At 36.5% G+C, this 20,991-nt stretch overlaps 1 protein-coding gene across 1 annotated transcript; it reads right to left on the bottom strand.

The window, feature by feature from the left end:
• Positions 1-14: 14 nt before the first annotated feature.
• Positions 15-19,918, bottom strand: LOC137393293 (lateral signaling target protein 2-like). Its single transcript, XM_068079779.1, has 10 exons — positions 19,725-19,918; positions 18,228-18,362; positions 16,259-16,402; positions 10,502-10,704; positions 7,685-7,774; positions 7,230-7,421; positions 2,891-3,795; positions 1,660-1,821; positions 951-1,054; positions 15-792 (listed from the first exon to the last, which is right to left on the bottom strand). The coding sequence occupies exons 1-10, from the start codon at positions 19,764-19,766 to the stop codon at positions 625-627; spliced, it is 2,145 nt and encodes a 714-aa protein (XP_067935880.1). The 5' UTR covers positions 19,767-19,918; the 3' UTR covers positions 15-624.
• Between the last annotated feature and the right edge of the window lie 1,073 nt (positions 19,919-20,991).

Here is a 20,991-nt window from a genome sequence, read left to right as displayed (position 1 = left end):
CAACTGCTGCCAGTACCATAGTTTATTTTACCTTAATGGCAAGGCAGTAACATCCTGGCACAAGTGAATAGACTAGACTAGTTTAATCATCAATTGTCAAAAGAATGACAGGAATTGGGTTGACAGCGGCAGGCAACAAGTGCTCATATTGTATTAGTTTGCTTTAAAATATATAAAAATGGCTACAAACTGTAGAAAGATTACATATAATTACTGAAATGCAAGCCGATGAGCGTGGAAGACCTATGCAGCTGGTATTGTGAACACAAGAGCAAACATGAATGCATTTAACATGCATGAAATATTTTAGGTGTAAATGATGGCAATAAGGCCTCAAATGAATTAGATGTTAAATGAAGTATATAATATCCGTATAACTCAACTAAAACAAAAGAACTCGTGTATATAACATAATTGTTAGAACTAATTTACCATGAAAAAGAGATGGGAAAATATACATAAGAGATTACTTTGGCATACTAACACTTCATACAAAATTATCTAAATTGCAGAAAAATATCTCAAAATTGATTCAGCAAAATCTCTGAAAGCAAAAAACACGTGTTCGTTTAAAAACACGAAGCGCAAGTACAAGTTTAAATTTTGATTAAGGATGTCGTGGCACTAGGACTGCTGCCTTCTTGAGGCAGAGTTATAGGTCTCTTGGGTGCTGTCATCCATGAAAAAAGGATTAATCCTATAGACATAGCATAGGTTACATATCCTCACAGCTTGCTCATACCCGTAGTTAGGCAGAGGGGCTGAGTTAGCAGAGCATCTTGCACAGAATATCTAAAATAATTGCTGATAAGGAAGTGGCTGCTCCTAGATAAAGCCTGAGTAATATCGGTGTAAAGAATTTGCACAGAATGTACTCCTAACATCTAGCAAGAACTGGTAACTCCAAATATCTAGCAAGAACTGGTAACAACGCAGTAGGTGATACTTACGAGACCACAATTCCTGCAGTGGTGTCTCCGTCGTATCACTGTGAAAGGCAATCTGCATGAGCAGCACTTGTCCATCTCTGAGTCAGGAACCCACGCCGGCGGTGCTACAAGAAATCATGCCATTTAGAGACAAGCTGAACGGGATTGGAATGCAGAGAATTAGCAAGATATAAAAAAGTCAACAACAAAAAAAGAGAAACAACGTGGCAGACCGGAAAATACAGTCAAATTGACTTGATACTGCACAATGTTTCCATGATACTGTACATTTTTTCCATGATACTGTACATTTTTTCCACGATACTACATTTTTTCCACGATACTGTACATTGTTTCTATGATACCATACGTTTCCAGGATATCGTACAATGTTTCTATAATACTGTGCACGATTGCGATAATAATATATTGTACATGTATTTTAATAATGGTGTCATCACAAAGCAAAAGGTAACCGCAATGACCAAATCAACAAACACCATAACATTATCCAGCATGTCTATAGCGATGTGCAGTCAAGAGAGGAATGTAAAAAAATCACCAGCTCACCTATAGGCAGAGTGACATCCAATAATAATGCTTGTAATCAATTCAAATAGATCGATGAAATGTTTAAAACATGCTAACATCATAGTAAACCTCCGAGTCTCAACTAGTCAACACCTTATCACGGTGATTGGCATCTGATTTTCACCACCATGTAACTCACCTTGGAGAGGCTCAGATTCATTGTCAGATGTCTGAGGAACAGCCGAAGGTTTTTTGTCAAGGGTGTCGACAAATGTGTCATCACCAGTGTGCAGTTCAAAGACACATTTAAGAATATTCCTAAGGTCACAGGCAAAGTTAGACTGTAACTGGTCCGCAACACCTGAAAAAGATGATAAAATAAAAATATTACAGCTCGAGATGACCCATTGCTGAACAAACTCATCATAATCACCTATTATTAATCGTCAGTTATTCTCTCAAGATGAATTTACTAACATATTCATTAGCTGATCATTGAGGCTGTAATGATCAGCCAATCAGACACTTCCTAAACAGGTCCTAATGTAGCTATGCTAACCAATGAAAAAGCGCAAACAGCCAATCAGTTTTATTTGTAATACACTCAGTAGTAGAGTTGATATAAAGTACTACAAAATTTGCTAAATCTTCGTTATTACAAACAGCTGATGAAAGTCACTCAATTCCTTGAATGCCAGTAAAGATTTTACACGTGAGCATGGATGAAAGAGGTTTTTAGAAGTAAAGTTGTATTCTCAAGTTGATATTACACATTTCTGAGTTACATAAACATACAACTAATCTAAACACAAACCAACTTAAATTTAACATTTTTATGGTTCATTATAAAATTTTAAAAATGTTATTAATGGAAAATGACTATCATTACAGTTAACCATTTTTTAACTAAAATTATAAAAAAAATGAATGGCTTACAATAATAATTGACCAATAGCAAGTAACTAATAGTAATTGACCCACAGCAAGTGACTAATAATAATTGACCAATAGTAAGTGATTAAGAATTAGTAACCAATAACAAGTGACTAATAATAATTGACCAATAGTGAACGAATAATAATAATTGACCAATTACCATTGACTGATAACAACTAACTAATAATAACTGGCCGATGGCCATTTACAAACACGCAAAAAATGTCAAACATCTTACAATTTAATACTACTTTTGGTACATATATATTAAGCTGCTTTCATCAATGCTTGTGAGTGCCATAGAATTATCAGATTACTTAATTTTTGTGCTTTCAAAAATACACCAGAGTAAGATGATTTTATAATATGTAGAAAACAATTCTATTTTTTGTTTAAAGATTGCAAACTTTTTTGCCAAGCTAATATTGTTTAATAACATCACATTAATTTCGTGTGGATTAGCTTTTATCCAGAAAAGCAACAGCCATGCTTACCTGATATGCATACAAATAACTTATGAAGCAGCTCTTGAGCATTTCTATATCTGCCACGCAGACTATCCGCCTTCTCGTCACCCAGAGGTCGTGCAGACAGCTGTTTGTGTCGCATTGTTGGACTTTCACTTCCTGAGCTTGTTTCGAAGTCACTCATTGATATTTCCGATGAGTCTGTCGACTCATCATCGATAGTAAGGTTGGTGACTCTGCCAGGAAGAATGTTTGAGACAGACCTGTGGAGAGTCACTTGAGACGGGCCAGCAAAAGCTGAAACCTCCATATCGTCAACATCTTGAGCAGCGCCATCAGGAAGGTTGAAGACAAACTCAGAGGATAAAGGCTGTGAAGTGGTGGGGTCTGCTGATTGCTGCCTCTTCGCGCGTCTGCTGCGCGATGTGACTGAAGTATGGCTAGGGTTTTGTTCTCTAGTTCGAGTAGAAGGCATATCAATCCTGGCTATTGCATGGTTGGGTTCATTGCTAAGTTCAGTCAATGGCTGAATTGTTTCGTTGAGGACAATTAATGTGGAATTATCCGAAGTGTTAGTTGTTTGAGAAAGGTTGTTGTTACCTAACTCTGGAGGTAAGTCCGCAGGCTGCTCTGACGCTGAACCTGCAGCCTGGTCAGTAGGGTAACTCAACCCGTCAAGCATGTTGAACAGAGCTGCCCTAAAGTCATCAGCGCGAGAACTCTCCGAGTTCATGCCATTGAAACTTTGTACATTCGATATGTCGTTGAATAAACTAGGAGATGCATTCTGGGTTTTCAGGGCATCCAGTTCGGCCGTTTGTGTTTTTGATGTAGACACAGGGGTTGTGTCCTCTTCCGCCGCTTGCTCGAGGTTACAAAGGAGTCGCTCAAGGAAGCGTAACTCATTTTGTGTGAGTGTCCATAGGAGCTCCCTGTAAACACACAGACCCAAGCGTGTCATCAAGAATCAGTCCAGTCTATAAGATCTGGTTGAACTTACAGGATTCAGACACCAGTATGTTGAAAGGCCACAATATTAAGTTTTACTTCAAGGTTGACTTGCAACAAAATTCACATTACAGTTATTTGGTATCAAAAGATTCACCATGTCTTACTCTGTTGTGTTGTAAGTGCCAAATATGTGGAAATGTGATTACAAGCTCTTAAAAGCTCAAAAACGAAAAGCTGCCGTAGATTGGAATCTCTTTATTTCGATGACGTAACCACGAAATTTGGTTATCGTCTTGTCACGTATATTCTCATGTGAATTGAAAGGCCAATACAAAGCTCAATATAAAACTTGTCGTAGTACTAGTTTATGACAAACATTTCGGGTTTTACCGAAGACCCCGTATCAAATATAGATGCTCGCTACTTTACAGTTTTGTTTCGGCATTATTCAATCGTCAAGTCGTAATGTGATCATGTGACCCAATACTTCGCAAATAATTTTTACAGCACTTTTCGATTATCACAGGTGACCAACAGGCTCGTCATGATTATCAGACAATGATATGTACTCATTCGAGGTAAGGTTAAAAAGTTTAACGATTTTTTACGGTAAGTTATAAGATATCAGTGCTAAAAGTGACAGCATTACGATGACGATAAAACAGAAGCGTAAGATCAATAGACATAGTTTTATTGAATTCGTGAAGTATACTTGTGAAACTATTTCGACGAATAAGGTTGCAAGAAAGTGTAAACAGAAACCATCTCTCACAACTACATCACATTTGAGCCGTTTTGAAAAGAGAATCCAAACTACGGCGGTCTCGTGTGGCTGCGATTTTCTGTCCGTTTTTGAGCTTTTAAGAGCTTGTAATCACCTTTCCACATATTTGGCACCTACAACACAACAGAGTAAGACATGGTGAATCTTTTCATATCAAATTACGGTAATGTGAATTTTGTTGCAAGTCAACCTTTAAAAATAAACTTACTGATCCTACTTCTAGCAAGCATTATTTTATCTCATGGTCTAATTTGCTTTGAACGGTATTAACCAGTGATGATAAAGTTTATATTTATCCTAATTGGCACATTTAACTACACATACTGTATGTCTGAACTAGGCTACCGTTTGAGACAAACTTGAAACAATGTGAAACTATGTTGGAAGAGACTATGAGAGACTTGAAGATGCTTTAATGACATCGTCTTAAAACCTCCCAAACAGTAACCTATGAATATTATTTATGAGTAGATTTAGGAAATTTCTAAACAGCAAAACCTTTATCCGCTTGGCCCAAAAGCTTGGAAATGAAATAAACAACTCTGAAGGTAGCAATAACTAAACACACTAATACCACTCCCAATAACAGTTCATACAACCATTGCACTGGTAAATCAATCTCTACACGGTCAAACCTAAAGGTAATCTGGTTTAGGTATATTCATTATAAGTGAACACCATACTGTGGAGAATATTCTTGTACAATATGTTTCGTTCAATTCGTTTGGCAACTAAAAAACTTGATGATAAGTACTTTATACCATCAAAAGAAAGCGAAGACTATACCATAAATACGAAACTAAACTATACGTAAGAAACTAACAAAGAAATAATAAATGGGAGACTTTAGACTACTCCCAGGCTCCTTCACTGAAAACCGGCATAAAGAGGTGTAGCCTTGGTTATACAGGGAATGTAATAAGAAGTAGATGCGAATAATGATAGAGATAAGAAGCTAATATACCTTATGGTATAGATTAAATTATATATTCAGGTATAAACCCTAAGTTATACTTGTTTTAATTTTAAGAAAACTCGTTGCCTTCAACTGTTTTACCAAACCTACTAAACTATATAGATAAATCTCAAAATTTGTCATCGTCTGTCGCCGTTCGTTGTCTGTCCGTTCGTTGTCTGTCCAGCTATAGCTGATTAAAATCTGGCAATGAAAAATTTGTATCGCAGAAGATTTGATCTTCGAAATCCCTCTCACAAGTCGACAAGCTAACCCCTTAGGTTACACAAGATGCAACGGATTCATCAGGCGATATGAGTCATTATCTGGGTTAAAATACACAGAGAGACTCTGCGCTATGCGCAAGTGACTAAAGCTTGCTCTCATCATTCTTATTAGTAAGTTTAGCAATACGCTTACTCAAATTAGCCAATGGCAACTAGTGTACTTTATCTGCTACTGTTTATAAGCTGTTTTTAATACCAATGCAACGCCGGGAATTCGGCTAGTCATGGATATTTGTGATTTTCAAATAAAAATGAAAATTATGAAGCATTGTTTGACATTTTGTAAGCACTATAAAATTAAATGAAGCAAAGAAGAACTGCATACGTATATACTGATTTTAAAAACTGAAATGTGTTGAGAAATGTTTGGACATTCTATGTGGAAAAGTAGTTCGTATGCTTAAACAAATATCAAATTTTGTATCAAATATGCCAAAAATTTGTCTTAAAAGGTCTGCATAGATCAAAGTTTAACTGCATCAAACATTTTAAGGCATTTGTATGACTTGGCACCAAGGAGAAGATTCTAACATATTTAAGCCTGTTGCGCTAGCTCTGTACTTGAAAAAATCTTAGATGAACTGTCAAAACATCTAATCTGCTAAAATGTTTGTGTACTACTCTGATCATCCTGACCCCTAGTATTGACAATGTTTATAGAATCAGGCATACTGAGAGAAGGTTGTGTTAGTGTAGTCTGTTACGTCAATGTATGAATAAGAGAATCGAATGGACACACTTGGGCTACAAAATACAAAGCAGATATTTATAGCTTAAGCAGTCATTGGAGAGAAGACTGATGGCTTTTTAAATATATGGAGACACGCCCAGATCATTGTTCAACAATACATTGCTACACGTCATAGATGAGTAGTTACAAACCTCTGAGACAACATCTCTGATGATCTTAATGACCTTAGAACATACCATGGGAGCCATTGGTGCAAAATAGACTTGGGAGTAACTTCCTGTGTACTAGAGAGTAACTAAGCATATCATAGAGAGTAACTACTTGTTTCTCAGAGAGTGACTTCTTGTAAATGAAAAAGTAATGTCTCGTGTACTAAAGAATGATTTTTGTGTACTAAAGAACTCTTGTGTACTACAGAAATAAAACAAATTGAGTCAAGACGAAGCCGGTCAATTCATTTACTACACCCACAATGTACCCTTAAAACATGGGTGGTCGGTGAATGATACTCGCCATACAATGTTAACAATTTTACTTAGTAAGATTTCAGCACATTCTTACTATAACATCACTTGATAAATAACGCTCCAACTCATCGCCCCCCCCAAGCCTCATTCAACTTTCAAACTAAAAAGAAAGTCTCTGGCTATCCAACAGAGTCTCTATTAGTTACAGACTACTCAACTCGTACGTCTCACCTGATACGCTTTAACAGACTTTGGAATGGACGAAAAAGTTCAGATAGGTCTTGTGACCGCCTGTCCGGGTTGAGCGGACCTTGGGGGAAGAAGACGAGACCAGTGACAATAGCGAGCCGTGGGATGGTAAACATTAGCACCGGATCATAGTACTCTAGCATGTCTCCCGTGATGAGTCCATGGGCAAGTGCTCTGGCAAAAGTGAGATTAAGGCTATTAGGATGAAACTATACATGAAATATCAAGAGAGCATTAAACAATCAAGATAATGGTATGTACGCAAGATTAAGACGTGACTAAACATGCACACCTAGAATTACTTCTTCCGCTAATCTTCCACCTACTATTTCGCATTACTATAGATTCAAACACGCCCGCCCGAGGTATTGTTATTGTTGTGCCACCTTTAATAGAAAATAACAGAGGCGTGATTGAAAACCACCTCAGTGACCCACCTGCTAACGGTTTCACTAAAAAGAACAGTCACCTCTTGAGACATGTCATACTCCTTGACGGTCTTGACAGGTACCATGGCGGTCACATAGCTGCAAGAGAAAGTTTAAAATTAAAAATTGGCATGAAGTCAGAGATGGAAGATATAGCGCAGGGACAAATCCCCAGCACAAGATTATTGCTGGGGATTTGTCAGCAAAGGTTTAATATGTCACATGTATGTTTAACAATTGCTCATGTGTGATTAAAGCAGTTTTAAAAAACTACACCCTTCTGTGAGACTGAATTTATGCTAGCGATCTTCCAAATCCTCTGTCTTTTAAAATCTAAAGCAATTATTCTAAAACGCATACAAAAGTTGAAGGTCATTCACAATTGTTCATCTTTTTTATGCATAGACACTACTGGGAACATGACAGAAAACAAATATAGTATGTGCACTAGATAAGGATGTAGTGACAGTCTTTAAACACTATGCCTTTCATGGATCGCTTAGCCTCTCAAAATGGCAGCTACCAGCTGGCAGCTATAGCGCAGCTACTACCGTCGCATACCATTAACGTGTACATGCCGAAGCGCAGTATCTGTATAATCATGTTGAGACTGACCATTACTATATAGCAACAAGGTATAATATCTCTATAATATCATGTTGAGACTAACCATTACTACATAGCAACAAGTTATAATATCTCTACAATTCTATGTTGAGACTGACCATTACTACATAGCAACAAGTTATAATATCTCTACAATTCTATGTTGAGACTGACCATTACTACATAGCAACAAGGTATAATATCTCTATAATATCATGTTGAGACTGATCATTACTACATAGCAACAAGTTATAATATCTCTATAATATCACTTTGAGACTGACCATCACTATATAGCAACAAGGTATAATATCTCTACAATTCTATGTTGAGACTGACCATTACTACATAGCAACAAGGTATAATATCTCTATAATATCATGTTGAGACTGACCATTACTACATAGCAACAAGGTATAATATCTCTATAACAATATCATGTCGAAACAGGCTTGCTAGTAGTTGTTAAAACACATCTGATTGATTGCAGTAAATTTCACCTTGTTTCATTTGAATGTGAAAAAACACCAACAGTATTTAGTTGACTTATGTTTAATGACAACCTTCTCTTGAATCTCATTAATACAGGTAGGTGATATAAATACAAGGACATTGACTCAATAAAATTCTCAGTCTTTCACTTCATACAAAAATACAACATTCAAACTGTTTCTTGCTCTTCTAAAACAACTTTAGCATAAATTGAACAATCATCATACCGATACAATGCTCACTTCACTATTTGGTCAAAAATGTTAAGATGGTAAGACAGTTAGCTGGCCCAAGAGCCCTATTTTACAGATAAGGAAAACGCTCTCTCAGATATCATAGTACTCATTTTATTAGGATCTTGTCAAAAGAAGAGCTGGAGCGTTAAATGTAATAGCGACCGTAATTAGCAAAAGTTTTATAGAAAATGGCAGTTTGCTGATTGACCACGAGGTCTGGCGTCTTCTCTCTGGAGTACGCATAATATAATAACTAAAAACAGTCATCGTTATATCAAAATAAACGATTTATAAGCAAATTTTTAAGTCTATACAAATTCACAGACTTTGGTAATCAACCTCTTTATGTGGCCTTCAATGATATGCGATTGGCACAATAAATCTCCATGAATACGAGTATGATTGGTAGACGAATCCAATAAAAACATTTTCAACAATTTCCAATCACGTTTTCTAAAAGGCAACCATTCACTTCTCATGGACTACAAGCAATAAATACTTTTAGGGAACCAGGGCATTGCTTTTTAAAAATGTCTCGACAGTCTTGTCTTAAATGTCTTGACAGATGCCTTGAATTTGGCCTACCTGACTTGGGTATTGAATACCCTTGTACACAATGGAGTATACATAATTACCCTAATTCTTTGACATTCCCGAGTGATCGAAATCCGGAGGCACATTTATACTCCTCACATATAAACGTAGGGAAGCTGAATACAACCTATATCTATTGGGTAGCTGGTATAAAAAAATGTATTTGTAACAAACAATAAGGTTTGTCGGTAAGCAAATCAAAGTAAAACACTAATATGTGATAGAAGAGCAAAGAATAATGCTGATTAAGGTAAAATTATACTTAAACACATGCACAATTATTTAAGGGCAGGTTCAACCTATATCGCCATATCTCGGCATTGATGCCATAATACTTTGGTGATCGTCAATGATAACGATGTTCACACTATCACAAACCCATCCGCATTTGCATCATCAAATACTCCATGACGTACTGTTTTCATTTTTCTTTTTAATTTTTCGCGAAGAAACCTCTTTGTTTCACATGCTTGAATCAAATACTAGTTCAGCAACGACTATCATAAACGAGAATAAGTAAATCATGCTATCAGTGACCACAAATTAATATCACATAAATGGTTCGCACCGCACAGGTGGTCGTTAATGCTCGGCGAAATATCGGGAAAGTTTGACAGCTGCAAACTTTACCGATGTATCCGAGTCATTTCGTCAATACCATCGGTTTACGGTTCACATAATCAACGATGAACGTCGAAAGGAAAACGCCGTCATATGGCGATATAGTGTGAACCAGCCTTAACAGAGAGAACTTGACTCCTACAGTTATCTACTACAACCTGACTCTTTTAATTACACTGACTAGTGTCCAAAATAGAATGCAATGCAAAAAGAATCTAAAACCTATTTGATTACAACTATACCCGATGCTACAAAGTTGGAAAGTATAGTACAATACCTTAACTCAAACTCTGCAAACGATTCGTCAAATTTGATGAATGCACTCTTAATCTTATCAGGGTAGAAGAGAGGGTCACGAGTGCTTTGATCTCTAAGCGCCCGCCTTAGTTGGTCAAGTTGTTTGGTAAGACTCTTGGCAAGAGGTCTCATGCTCTCACTTTCTATCTCTCTATTCAGTATGCTTGAGCCAGCTGCGAGACACTAGAGCGAACAGAGAACATTGTTGTTTTAACACTTTGTGTCCCACCATGTGTAAACACATATACCGTTGCATGGCAATATATGCAATGGCTTTTTAAGAACCTCTTGAAATCAGTTTGAGGCAAACTCTTCAATATTACTGATTAGATTGTCAACTTCTTTTCTTACAAATGCAATTTTATGAGTTTGTGGTACTTTTTAGTGCTACATGCAAATCCCTATATTAGCCGTCAAATTGATTAGGATATTTAGCATTGATGTTAAAAATTATATCCAGAGTTGTTTAAGTCTTCCAAAGAAGTAACTTGGAATTTTTAGTTACATGAGAGAATCTTCTATTCAATTATACGTTGTTACGTGCAAATCTCTATACTGGGCTCAGTCCCATGAACCGTGTGAGAGATTGTCATGAGTGATCAGTATGTGCATAATTAACTCTTTCGCTACCCAATTTATTTCTTTACCGGGACAAAATTACATATTCGATAAAACCAAATATTTGACAGTATAAATTGTCACAACCTTTGTAAATTCACAAATCACAATCATCTTAAAATGTTACATAAGCTGATGCCATGAAAAATACCCCAAATGTGTTGCAGAACGAGAACGAACACGTTTTCAGCCATTTTCGAAAAGACTGTGAGCATGTCCGAATCGAATGATTTATCAATATTATTACAGTTTATGGCATTATTATTACTGATAAAATATGAATAACTGTCAGCAGTACTATTGTTCAATAACAATCACCCAAAGTTCATAGATCTAAAATTAGTAAAAATTCGTAGCTGTAATGCGTCTAGCATGACTGGTCATTGCTAACAATTAATAAACTGCAATAAAAAATAAAAGATTTTTCAAAGCGAAACTACGCTTAGGATGGGTCGTATAGCTATTTTTGTTGGCTCCACGCATGGGGATAATTGATTCCTTTCGTTCAAGTGCAGATACAATTGGATACTTTAGTGATATAATGGTTAGAGTGCTGACTGTGAATCGGAGTACCTGAGATCAATGCCCGCGAGAAGCAATTTTATTTCTTAATCTCTTGACGTGGCTTTGGACAGACGGACACCGCTCTCTTTATAGTAAAGATTACAATATTCATACAAGGTGAGTTCTCAAAGAAGTGGTATTGTAAATAGCTCGAAACATGTCGCATTTATAGCTGAATAAAATAGTCTATTAAAAAAGGGAATTTTAGCTATACATCGATAGCATACTGACTAATAGTTGACCTGCCTTCGTACTAGAAGCTTTGAAAAAATTTTCTTGGCAATTTTGTAAAAATATTCACCAGGACAATGGGGTGAGCACCTCGTACTACCGATTCAGTAGCTTTGAAGAATTAAGCACTAACAGAGGCGTCACTCGTTATCATCATTACACGGCGCTAACTATTAGATCTCTGGCGGAGCCACTAATACTGAGTTCTACAAGTTGGGGGCCACTCATAAATTTTTAAGTGAGTTTTGTTAATAACAGAGTACTCTTATACATGTAGCTGTAAATGTTAGACATTGCCTGTTTTCCATAACAATAACTCGGTGTCGTTAGTTTTACCATTTCTTAAATCTAGCAGAATTCAGTCTTTCAATCTCCATTGCGAGTAATAAATTCCACACAAATTCGATTGATAACCTATGATGGCACCTAACCGGATGATGGCACCTAACCGGATGATGGTACCTAGCTGGATGATGACACCTAACCGGATGATGGTACCTAACCGGATGATGGTACCTAGCCGGATGATGACACCTAACCGGATGATGGTACCTAACCGGATGATGGTACCTAACCGGATGATGGTACCTAACCGGATGATGGTACCTAACCGGATGATGGTACCCTAACCGGATGATGGTACCTAACCGGATGATGGTACCTAACCGGATGATGCACCTAACCGGATGATGGCACCTAACCGGATGATAGTACCTAACCGGATGATGGTACCTAACCGGATGATGGTACCTAACCGGATGATGGTACCTAACCGGATGATGGTACCTAACCGGATGATGGCACCTAACCGGATGATGGTACCTAACCGGATGATGGTACCTAATTTTCCTCTAATGTAATAAGGAAGCACAGTTTTTTGCACCAGAAATTTTGGCTGATTAAAAGTTGGTACTTCAATAACACTGCCTTAAAAACTGAGGAGCAGAGAACGACATACTGGAGCAATTTATTTTGGTTTAATTTGTTTAGAAGCACAAAAACTTAACAAAAACGAAATAAATATAGCATAAATTAGTGAAAGAAAAGATTTTATTGTCACCCCATTTAACAGACACTTGAATGAAAGGGTACACTCAGCAATGTGTACGACTGATGGTAGAGTGAGTGAAGGAAACATGCAGTGTAACCTACTCCAACTTACACTAGATTTAGTTTATAAGTTTATACCAATCTAATTTATATGTTTTATTATTTTTTATGTTTTATTTTTATATTTACCATCGTTTTACATTCACTTACAAAACTGTAATGCTTTGAGAAATTTCAGGTGTCGTATGATAGAAATTACTTCATAAGTTGAGCTGAATATACACTCAAACTTATGTTGTAGAGAGTGATTATGGCAAGGTCTGATTGCAGTCACAAGCATACTGCATGTCTATGGCAAAGTCACACTATATGTCTATGGCAAAGTCACACTACATGTTTATGTCAAAGTCACACTCCATGTCTAAGTCAAAGTCACAGCGCATATATAATGCAAAGTTACACTACATGTCTATGACAAAATCACACTATATGTCTATGGTAGAGTCACACTACATGTCTATGGCAGTCACACTGCATGTCTATGGCAAAGTCACACTGAATTTTTATGTTGAAGTCACACACATGTACATGGCAGAGTCGTACAACATACCTGTTGCAAAGTCACACCGTGTGTCGATGACAAACTCGCACTACATGCCTATAGCGGAGTCACACTCCATGTCTACCACAGAGTGACACTCCATGTCTACCACAATGCCACACTACATGTTTATGGCAGATTTAAACTCTATGTCTATGGCAAAGTCACACTAAATTTTCAAGGCAAAGTTAACGCGAGTTGTATTGGTAACAGAGATTAGAGGAAGCTACTGTTGTTCCATCATGAACCCCCAGCAATTGAGGTAATAGATAAATCTCTTTGATTTCCCAGCGACTAGGATAGTAGTACTCTGTTTATTGTTAAAACAAAGTGTTCTGCCGCTGTTCCCTTATGAACATTCACTGATCGAGAAGAAGCTATATATAAAATATCCTGCAGAAACAGAATGAAAATACAAACAAAGATTATAATAAAGATAATTAATATTTGAGAATAAAAAAGAAAAACATCTATTTTCTTTTCATGCCAATCTATTTTTAATACACCCTTACTTAGAATAAAGCATACACAACATACTTACCACTGTACAGATGTACAACATGCTTAACACTGCGAAGTTGTGTAACATCCTTAACACTACACAGTTGCACGAATGGGAATTTATTTTAATTAAAATAAAGTGCCTCTACGTTTTCATTTGGCAAATTTGCAGCAGAACTGAAGCAAAGGTCAAGGAAAAATGTGATAAACTATTATTACATTTATCACGCTAACTATCAATTTAACTAGCTGAGGAGCATGATAGACACCGCAAAGGAATTTATTCATAACGATTATGTACCACTCGTAGATACGACTATTGCAAGAATAAAATAGACAGAGAAGTTCAATACTTCAATTATTAACTTAGTTTTTTCAAACGTATTTTAATACCATAAGAATAACACATGCACAATCCTTATTATTAGCTGCACTAGAATTTTGAAAAATGCTAAATCTTTTCCTGTAGAACAAAGGGTCAGAATTAGAGAGGGAAATCTAGACCCAGTTCTAACAAAAATCAGAAAAAATCAAATACAGTGGAACCTCGGTTCTCGAACGCTTCGGTTGTTGACCAACTCGGTTTTTGACCAAAAAATTTGAGATTTGTTCGTCTCGGTTCTCGACCATAAATTCGGTTCTCGACCAAACCGGAACATGGGCATTTGAATTAAACGTTCGGAACAGCTCCGAAAACAACATGTTTATACATTTAACGACATTGTTATGAGCAACTTTTGGAATTTTGTCTAAAAAAGGAAAAGTTTCGAGTCATTAATTCAATACACAAAGGCGAAATTTGAGAGAACGTCGCCTCTATCGAAGAGATTTTCTAGGAACACAACTCTTCCAGTCGAGTTACCCTAAATTGTTTTGGAGAAGGATTCTTCTTCAAAGATGTGAAGTGAACGTGCCATTGCTGTTTCTATTTTCTTTTTCACACCATTCTTGATGTAACTGATCTGTTGCATTTTTTTGCTGTTGCATTATCAATTTCTGTATTGTATCGTAACCTTTAATGTTTTCGATGTTTTAAGACCCAAACATACGAAATGATTTTGTTTTCTTTTTGTTTTCTTTTTTCATCATAGATAAAAAATCTTTTATAAAAGTTTAGACACGATCTATATCTACCCGTTTCTATTTATAGTATGCAGTATACAGTACAGTTTATGGTGTAAAATGTTGAAAAATACTCTACCGAAGTTATTAAATCGACTTGGAACGGATTAAAACTTACATACACCCCACAGTATGAAATTATTCGATGGATTTACTAATTCACAAATTCGCGTACTGGCAATTCCGTGAATTATTAAAATCCGCGAATAATTTGTTTTACTTTTTAACACAAAGGAGAATAACTACTACCTCAAATTAAAAACTAACCGCTAGGCAGAGTTAGTAAACGTAGCTGAGTTCCAAACTGTTTTAAAATCATCGCCGGGGCTTTCAGTTAAGCCCATTGCCTGCATCACACACAGTAACTGCATCACACTTCTTTACAAAATTGTTCAAGGTTGTCACACGTTATTTGAAATTCGGCACGGCGTCATCATCGCAAAAAACTCTCCTGCAGTTCTTTACGTTGAAAAAACTCATAACTTACCACAAGTTGTTGGTTCACCAAAAGCCTCCAAATCGATAAATATTCATGAAAACCTCTGGATTCAGCCAAAAATTTATAGCTTAGCATAATCGACATAAATTTCCTAGCTAAATAGAAACCTAAACACGTGGTATACGCACGTGAAAGTTTTGCTCTATTGCTAGCTGCTTTCACGGATTAGTTTATTCGCGAATGTGATCATCTGCGAATAATTTAGTCCCCGAATATGCATTAAAAGGCAATTCTCGCAAAATTGAACTCCGCGAGTAATTTAATCCTGTAGGATATTAATTCTAATGGGAAAACCTGTTTCGGATCTCGAACAACTCGATTTTCGACCAACCTTTTGGAATGAATCGAGTTCGAGAACCGAGGTTCCACTGTATATAAAAGCTGTTACTGTAGAATGTTTCACAACTTTAGGAATCAGCCTCAGGAACACTGAGGCTACATTCCTAAATATGTATTAGAGAATGAATAACGGCATATAATGTTCCTGATATTGAGGAATAATCAGTCATAAAGCAATACCTAGTTCTAGTTGATAAAGCGATACCTCTTACCTCCGCCCCAAACCATAGCTGACCAGCCAAACCATCTTGGATGAGATCTTCTGGGTATTTAATCCTGAAGTCTCTTGATGCCCTCTGCTCAGGGACTACCTCTTCCATCATGCTTTGGATGAGTCTCAGCACGTGGTCCTGATACTGAACAGTAAAACACATGAATATAGAGGTTTGTATTGTTACTGATAATAATGCATGGTTAACTGCCTCCTCGAAATAATTGCTTGCGCAAGTTGATTCGAGATATATCAAATGTAAACAGACTACAGCATTGGTCAAACATGACTCATCATGGAAGATGCTAACAATAAAAATGAGTTTGCTAGATAAGATATAGTTACAACATATGCACAAGTAAGATTATTAGACATCAGATAGAAGGCCTGATAGATTATTGGAAATTCTGACAATGTTTCAATAATTACCTTCTCAGTTCTTGATAAATATCAATGCTCATATTCAATAGAAGAATGAAAACTTGAGCATTGCGAGTTCCCAACAACCTAAGTCTTAAAATCATCCTAGTGACACAACCTAACAACACTGATGACAAATCTTGGTAGAATTGATTTGAAGTAGCTATCATGGCCTAACTATACTAGGCAGTAGTTCTTTCAGATGTGTTTAAGGCATGCTTTTAACGCAATCGGCACTAGACTCAATGCATCAGTGTTTGTTTGGAGTCTTTCATCACTGCTATCGTTGGAATGTGCCTTTTGTATTTTTAATGGTTCAAAAAATATACCATGGTATATCATATATTTAAGCAATCCCTTGAAGATGGAGTATGATGTCTGTTTAGCTTCATAGACCTATTAACTATACTGTATAGTTAATAGGTCTATGGTTTAGCTTACTGCAAGCAGAGGCTGTGTGTGTTTCTAAGGGCATTGTTACACAAACACAGCCTCTGTGTGTTTGGCTGGACATGTTTGAGCCCAGTGGCCAGTGAGCCTCATCGACTGGAGACATGCCCAGTTGCAGAGAGAAATTTAAGGTTAGATGTCATTTTTGTCACCACTGGAGGCATCTTTTGGGAATTAAACCCAGACCTGATGCTTGCATGTCAGAGACTACCAGGCCACTGCTGGTCAGACAATGGAAAATTTGAGCTAATATTTGACTCCATAGCTGAAGTCTTTTCCAACATACGTCATTCGAGGTGTCACGAAGCATCACAGTTTTATGAGTGAAAAGGCTGATTTCATAAAAAGGTAAAAATATCAAATATAAAAAATGTTAAGTTAAATGAATCTAAGCTTGACCTGGACTAACTTAGAGTAAATTAAACAGCGTGGCTCTTTCCATTCTACCTTATATCATCCATTTCCTGTGTCTCCAAGCCTGCACTCCCACTCACTCCTTTCTATGGTAACTATAAACTTCATTTTATTGATTATTAATTTATTTTATATTTCTCTTATTGAACCTCCACCTGATGTTTGTAGATCAGGCCTTCTAGAGCAATAAAGGGCAATTTAAGGGAATGTCATTCCTGTCACGACCAGTGGCTCTTTTGGAAATTCAAACCTAACAGGTTGCAGGTTAGGCATTCACTATGTCACTACTGCTCTCTAACCATGGTAACAATTGTTATAAAATGAATAGCACTTGTGGAAAGTGCCAACAATGTGCAACTTCATCAGCCAATGCACGTTAAGCAAAACTGTAATTAACCATAATACAATAAACCAAATTGTAATTAATCAAAATATAATGAGCTAAACTATAATTGACCAATATAAAACAAGCTGTCAAGCTTGTTTTAAAGTCTGTGTAAAAAGCGAGACATAAATACATTGGCAACAATTATTCTGTCCATCATTTTTCTAACTGCACATCAGACAGGTATTTCAGACAACAACAAATATCTTATACCATCAACCTAAATCGAACTATGCATTGACCTTCTGAAGAAAGTTATGTATAAAGATCAGTGATATACACGCGATTAAAGTTAACCAACTTGTCTTAATTGAGCAACGAGTGCCGCACATCGAGCTGGATTCTTGCGGCCATCAAAACTATCCAACTCGGCTGCGACAGTGCAGAGATCCACATCTGCATGGTAAAACTGAGCCAGTAATGCGCTATCGGTTTTCTGAAATACATACAATGACAATGTTTATAACTTTTAACTCATAACGGATCGGCCCTGAACTAGGCTTAGAGTCCAGGAGAACATAAATCTCTCTCACAGTTACACGCAACATAAATTACCTAATGGTCAAAAACCAACAGTAAACAAAAACACATCCATCAAAACGTCCTCCATATAATAATAAAAATGAACAAAATGTAATCAGTAAATGCAATCTTAATATGAGTTTAATTAAAAACATATTTTACAATTTAACAATTAAATTTGTTAAAACCCTTAAATAGTTAATAAACTAGGTTGTTTTGGGTTCGATAAACGTAAAACATAACACAGACAGACCATGAGTGTTGATCTTGAAGTTTATTCATACTTTTATGTGTTGATTTATATTTTCAAACTGTAGGAATGATTAGCACATTATCATTAGGCTATTACCTATGATCGGTACTATTTAGATCCCAAGAATGGTGAAATATTTTACAAACACTTAGAATTGACTGAACAGCTAAAAATAGTCCGACTGTAGCAATGAAATGTTTGGAAAACATACATAGTAGCTAATTTTTATTTTTTTATGAAAGAAAATCTTTAAAATATTTACAGGTAAGTAGCGGAAAATTTATTTTAGTGCTTTTTTCACAGATAACCTTCTGGCACTTTTGTTTTTACTTTGCTGGTACTTTCTGCGCTTTTGAAAGATTCACAAAATGTTAAAAGTTACTTATGAGCAGAGTTGGGAAAATTTATCACTAGATTTTCAGTCCAGATATTCGATAACCATTTTAGATGATTCTTTCACAAACGTAGGAACTCACTATTTTAGAAAGGAAGGGATTGTGGCAGTGATATTAAAGCAGTTGTTAAAGCACCATAGATACCATTGTTGGTCATTAATAACATCTAGAATCAACCAACAATGCTTAAAAAAGAGTTTTTTGCTTTCCTTTACATATATGATGATAACTTATGGGAAACCCATATATGCCAAAGTGGGTATTAACAAAAAGAAACTGCAAGATCACTACAGAAACAATTTTGCCAAAGATAACAACATTCCATAATCTGACAAAGACTATGGTTATGGAATATTGCATACAGACTTTGTCAAAAACATGGTATAAAAATTTGTTGATGCCAAACCAGAAAATAATCAAGCGGATCCGTGGATAGATAAGACACAGACTAATTTGCACCCGTGGACTACAGATTAAAAAAGTGTGATAATTAACCGTAGTGTGAAATTTAATATCCTATTACCAGCTCTGAACACTAAACTTGCGACAAAGCTACACAAAATTGTCCAGATAAGTACGATACTTGAGGCACAACGAATGAATCTTATTGAACATTATGTTGCCATACCTTTGGCTTGCTGTAAAGAAGTTTTCTCGTCAATCCTAACATCGCTGAACAATTACTGAGGCATAAACTTTACATGCAAAATTCTCACAGTCTCAAATTAAACGAAGAACGATGAAGGGAGTGGTGTAGTATTTTTTATTATTACATGTAAGAACTATTATGAATCACATCAGAGGGGATAAGTCAGGATGTCTCGATATATGCGTAGCCTTTGTTGCAGAAAACGGAAATATGAAAACATTTGTTAGCTTTAGGCACAAAAAATATGGGAAGTCTTCAATAGTTTACATCTATAGGCTTACCTTTTAAAAAAGCGCTAAAGCTGTTAAATATACGTTTTACTCATAGAGTAAACTTATACTTCAAAGTTCAAACTCATACTATGTTTCTTCTATGATTTTACTCGTTCCGACATCAGAGCATGCGTTACTCTGACTACAGTTACTATATTAGTCTTTATGGAGAGCCTACTCAACAAACGAACTTCGAAGCGCAAATTTAATTAGATCAAAATAAAACGCTTTTGTTCTTTTAAGCAAGATGCGTTAAAGTTTTGCATAACGCTAGTCTCCTCGCATAAAACTCTATTCTACCCATCTTCGCTGCTCGTAATGCTTTTTAGATTGAACTGTGATATACGGTAGCTGTTGTATTTTACGGATTATTAGATGTAAATAGTAACGTTTAGGGTAACCTAGTACAAGAGGTTGATTGTCGGTGTACGAGTTCAGTCGGTATTTAACTAGCATAGCAGATAGATGTAAAGTACATGTAGTACTATATTCTCACGACGTAAGGGACAAGAGGGTGAAAAAACTTGTAGGAGTGAGGTGGAGACAACTCTCACTTCTGGCGCATCTGCGCTAGATCCAATGCTTCCTGAAATACAACCTGCTGAACCCAACAGGGAGAGCTGAAACCAACTCATTTGGGCTCTGTTGAAACCAACAGAGTGTGCTGAACCCAACGCTGCCAATGTTACAACCTGCTGAAACCAACACATTTGTGCCCTGCTAAAACCAACGGAGTGAACAGAACCCAACGCTGCCTGCAATACAACCTGCTGAACCCAACAGGAAGGAGCTGAAACCAACTCACTAGTGCTCTGCTGAAACCAACTCACTTGTGCTCTGCTGAAACTAACTCCATTGTGCTTTGCTGAAACCAATAGAGTGCGCTGAACCCAACGCTGCGGACGTTACAACCTGCTGAAACCAACAGAGGGAAACACAACTCTTGTAAGAACAATAACTCTTTAGTCATCTAA

The sequence above is a fragment of the Watersipora subatra genome, chromosome 4, assembly GCF_963576615.1.
Source record: "Watersipora subatra chromosome 4, tzWatSuba1.1, whole genome shotgun sequence".
Lineage (NCBI taxonomy): Eukaryota > Metazoa > Bryozoa > Gymnolaemata > Cheilostomatida > Watersiporidae > Watersipora > Watersipora subatra.
Note: the sequence above shows the minus strand (reverse complement) of the source record. Positions and strands in the feature narration are given on the sequence as shown.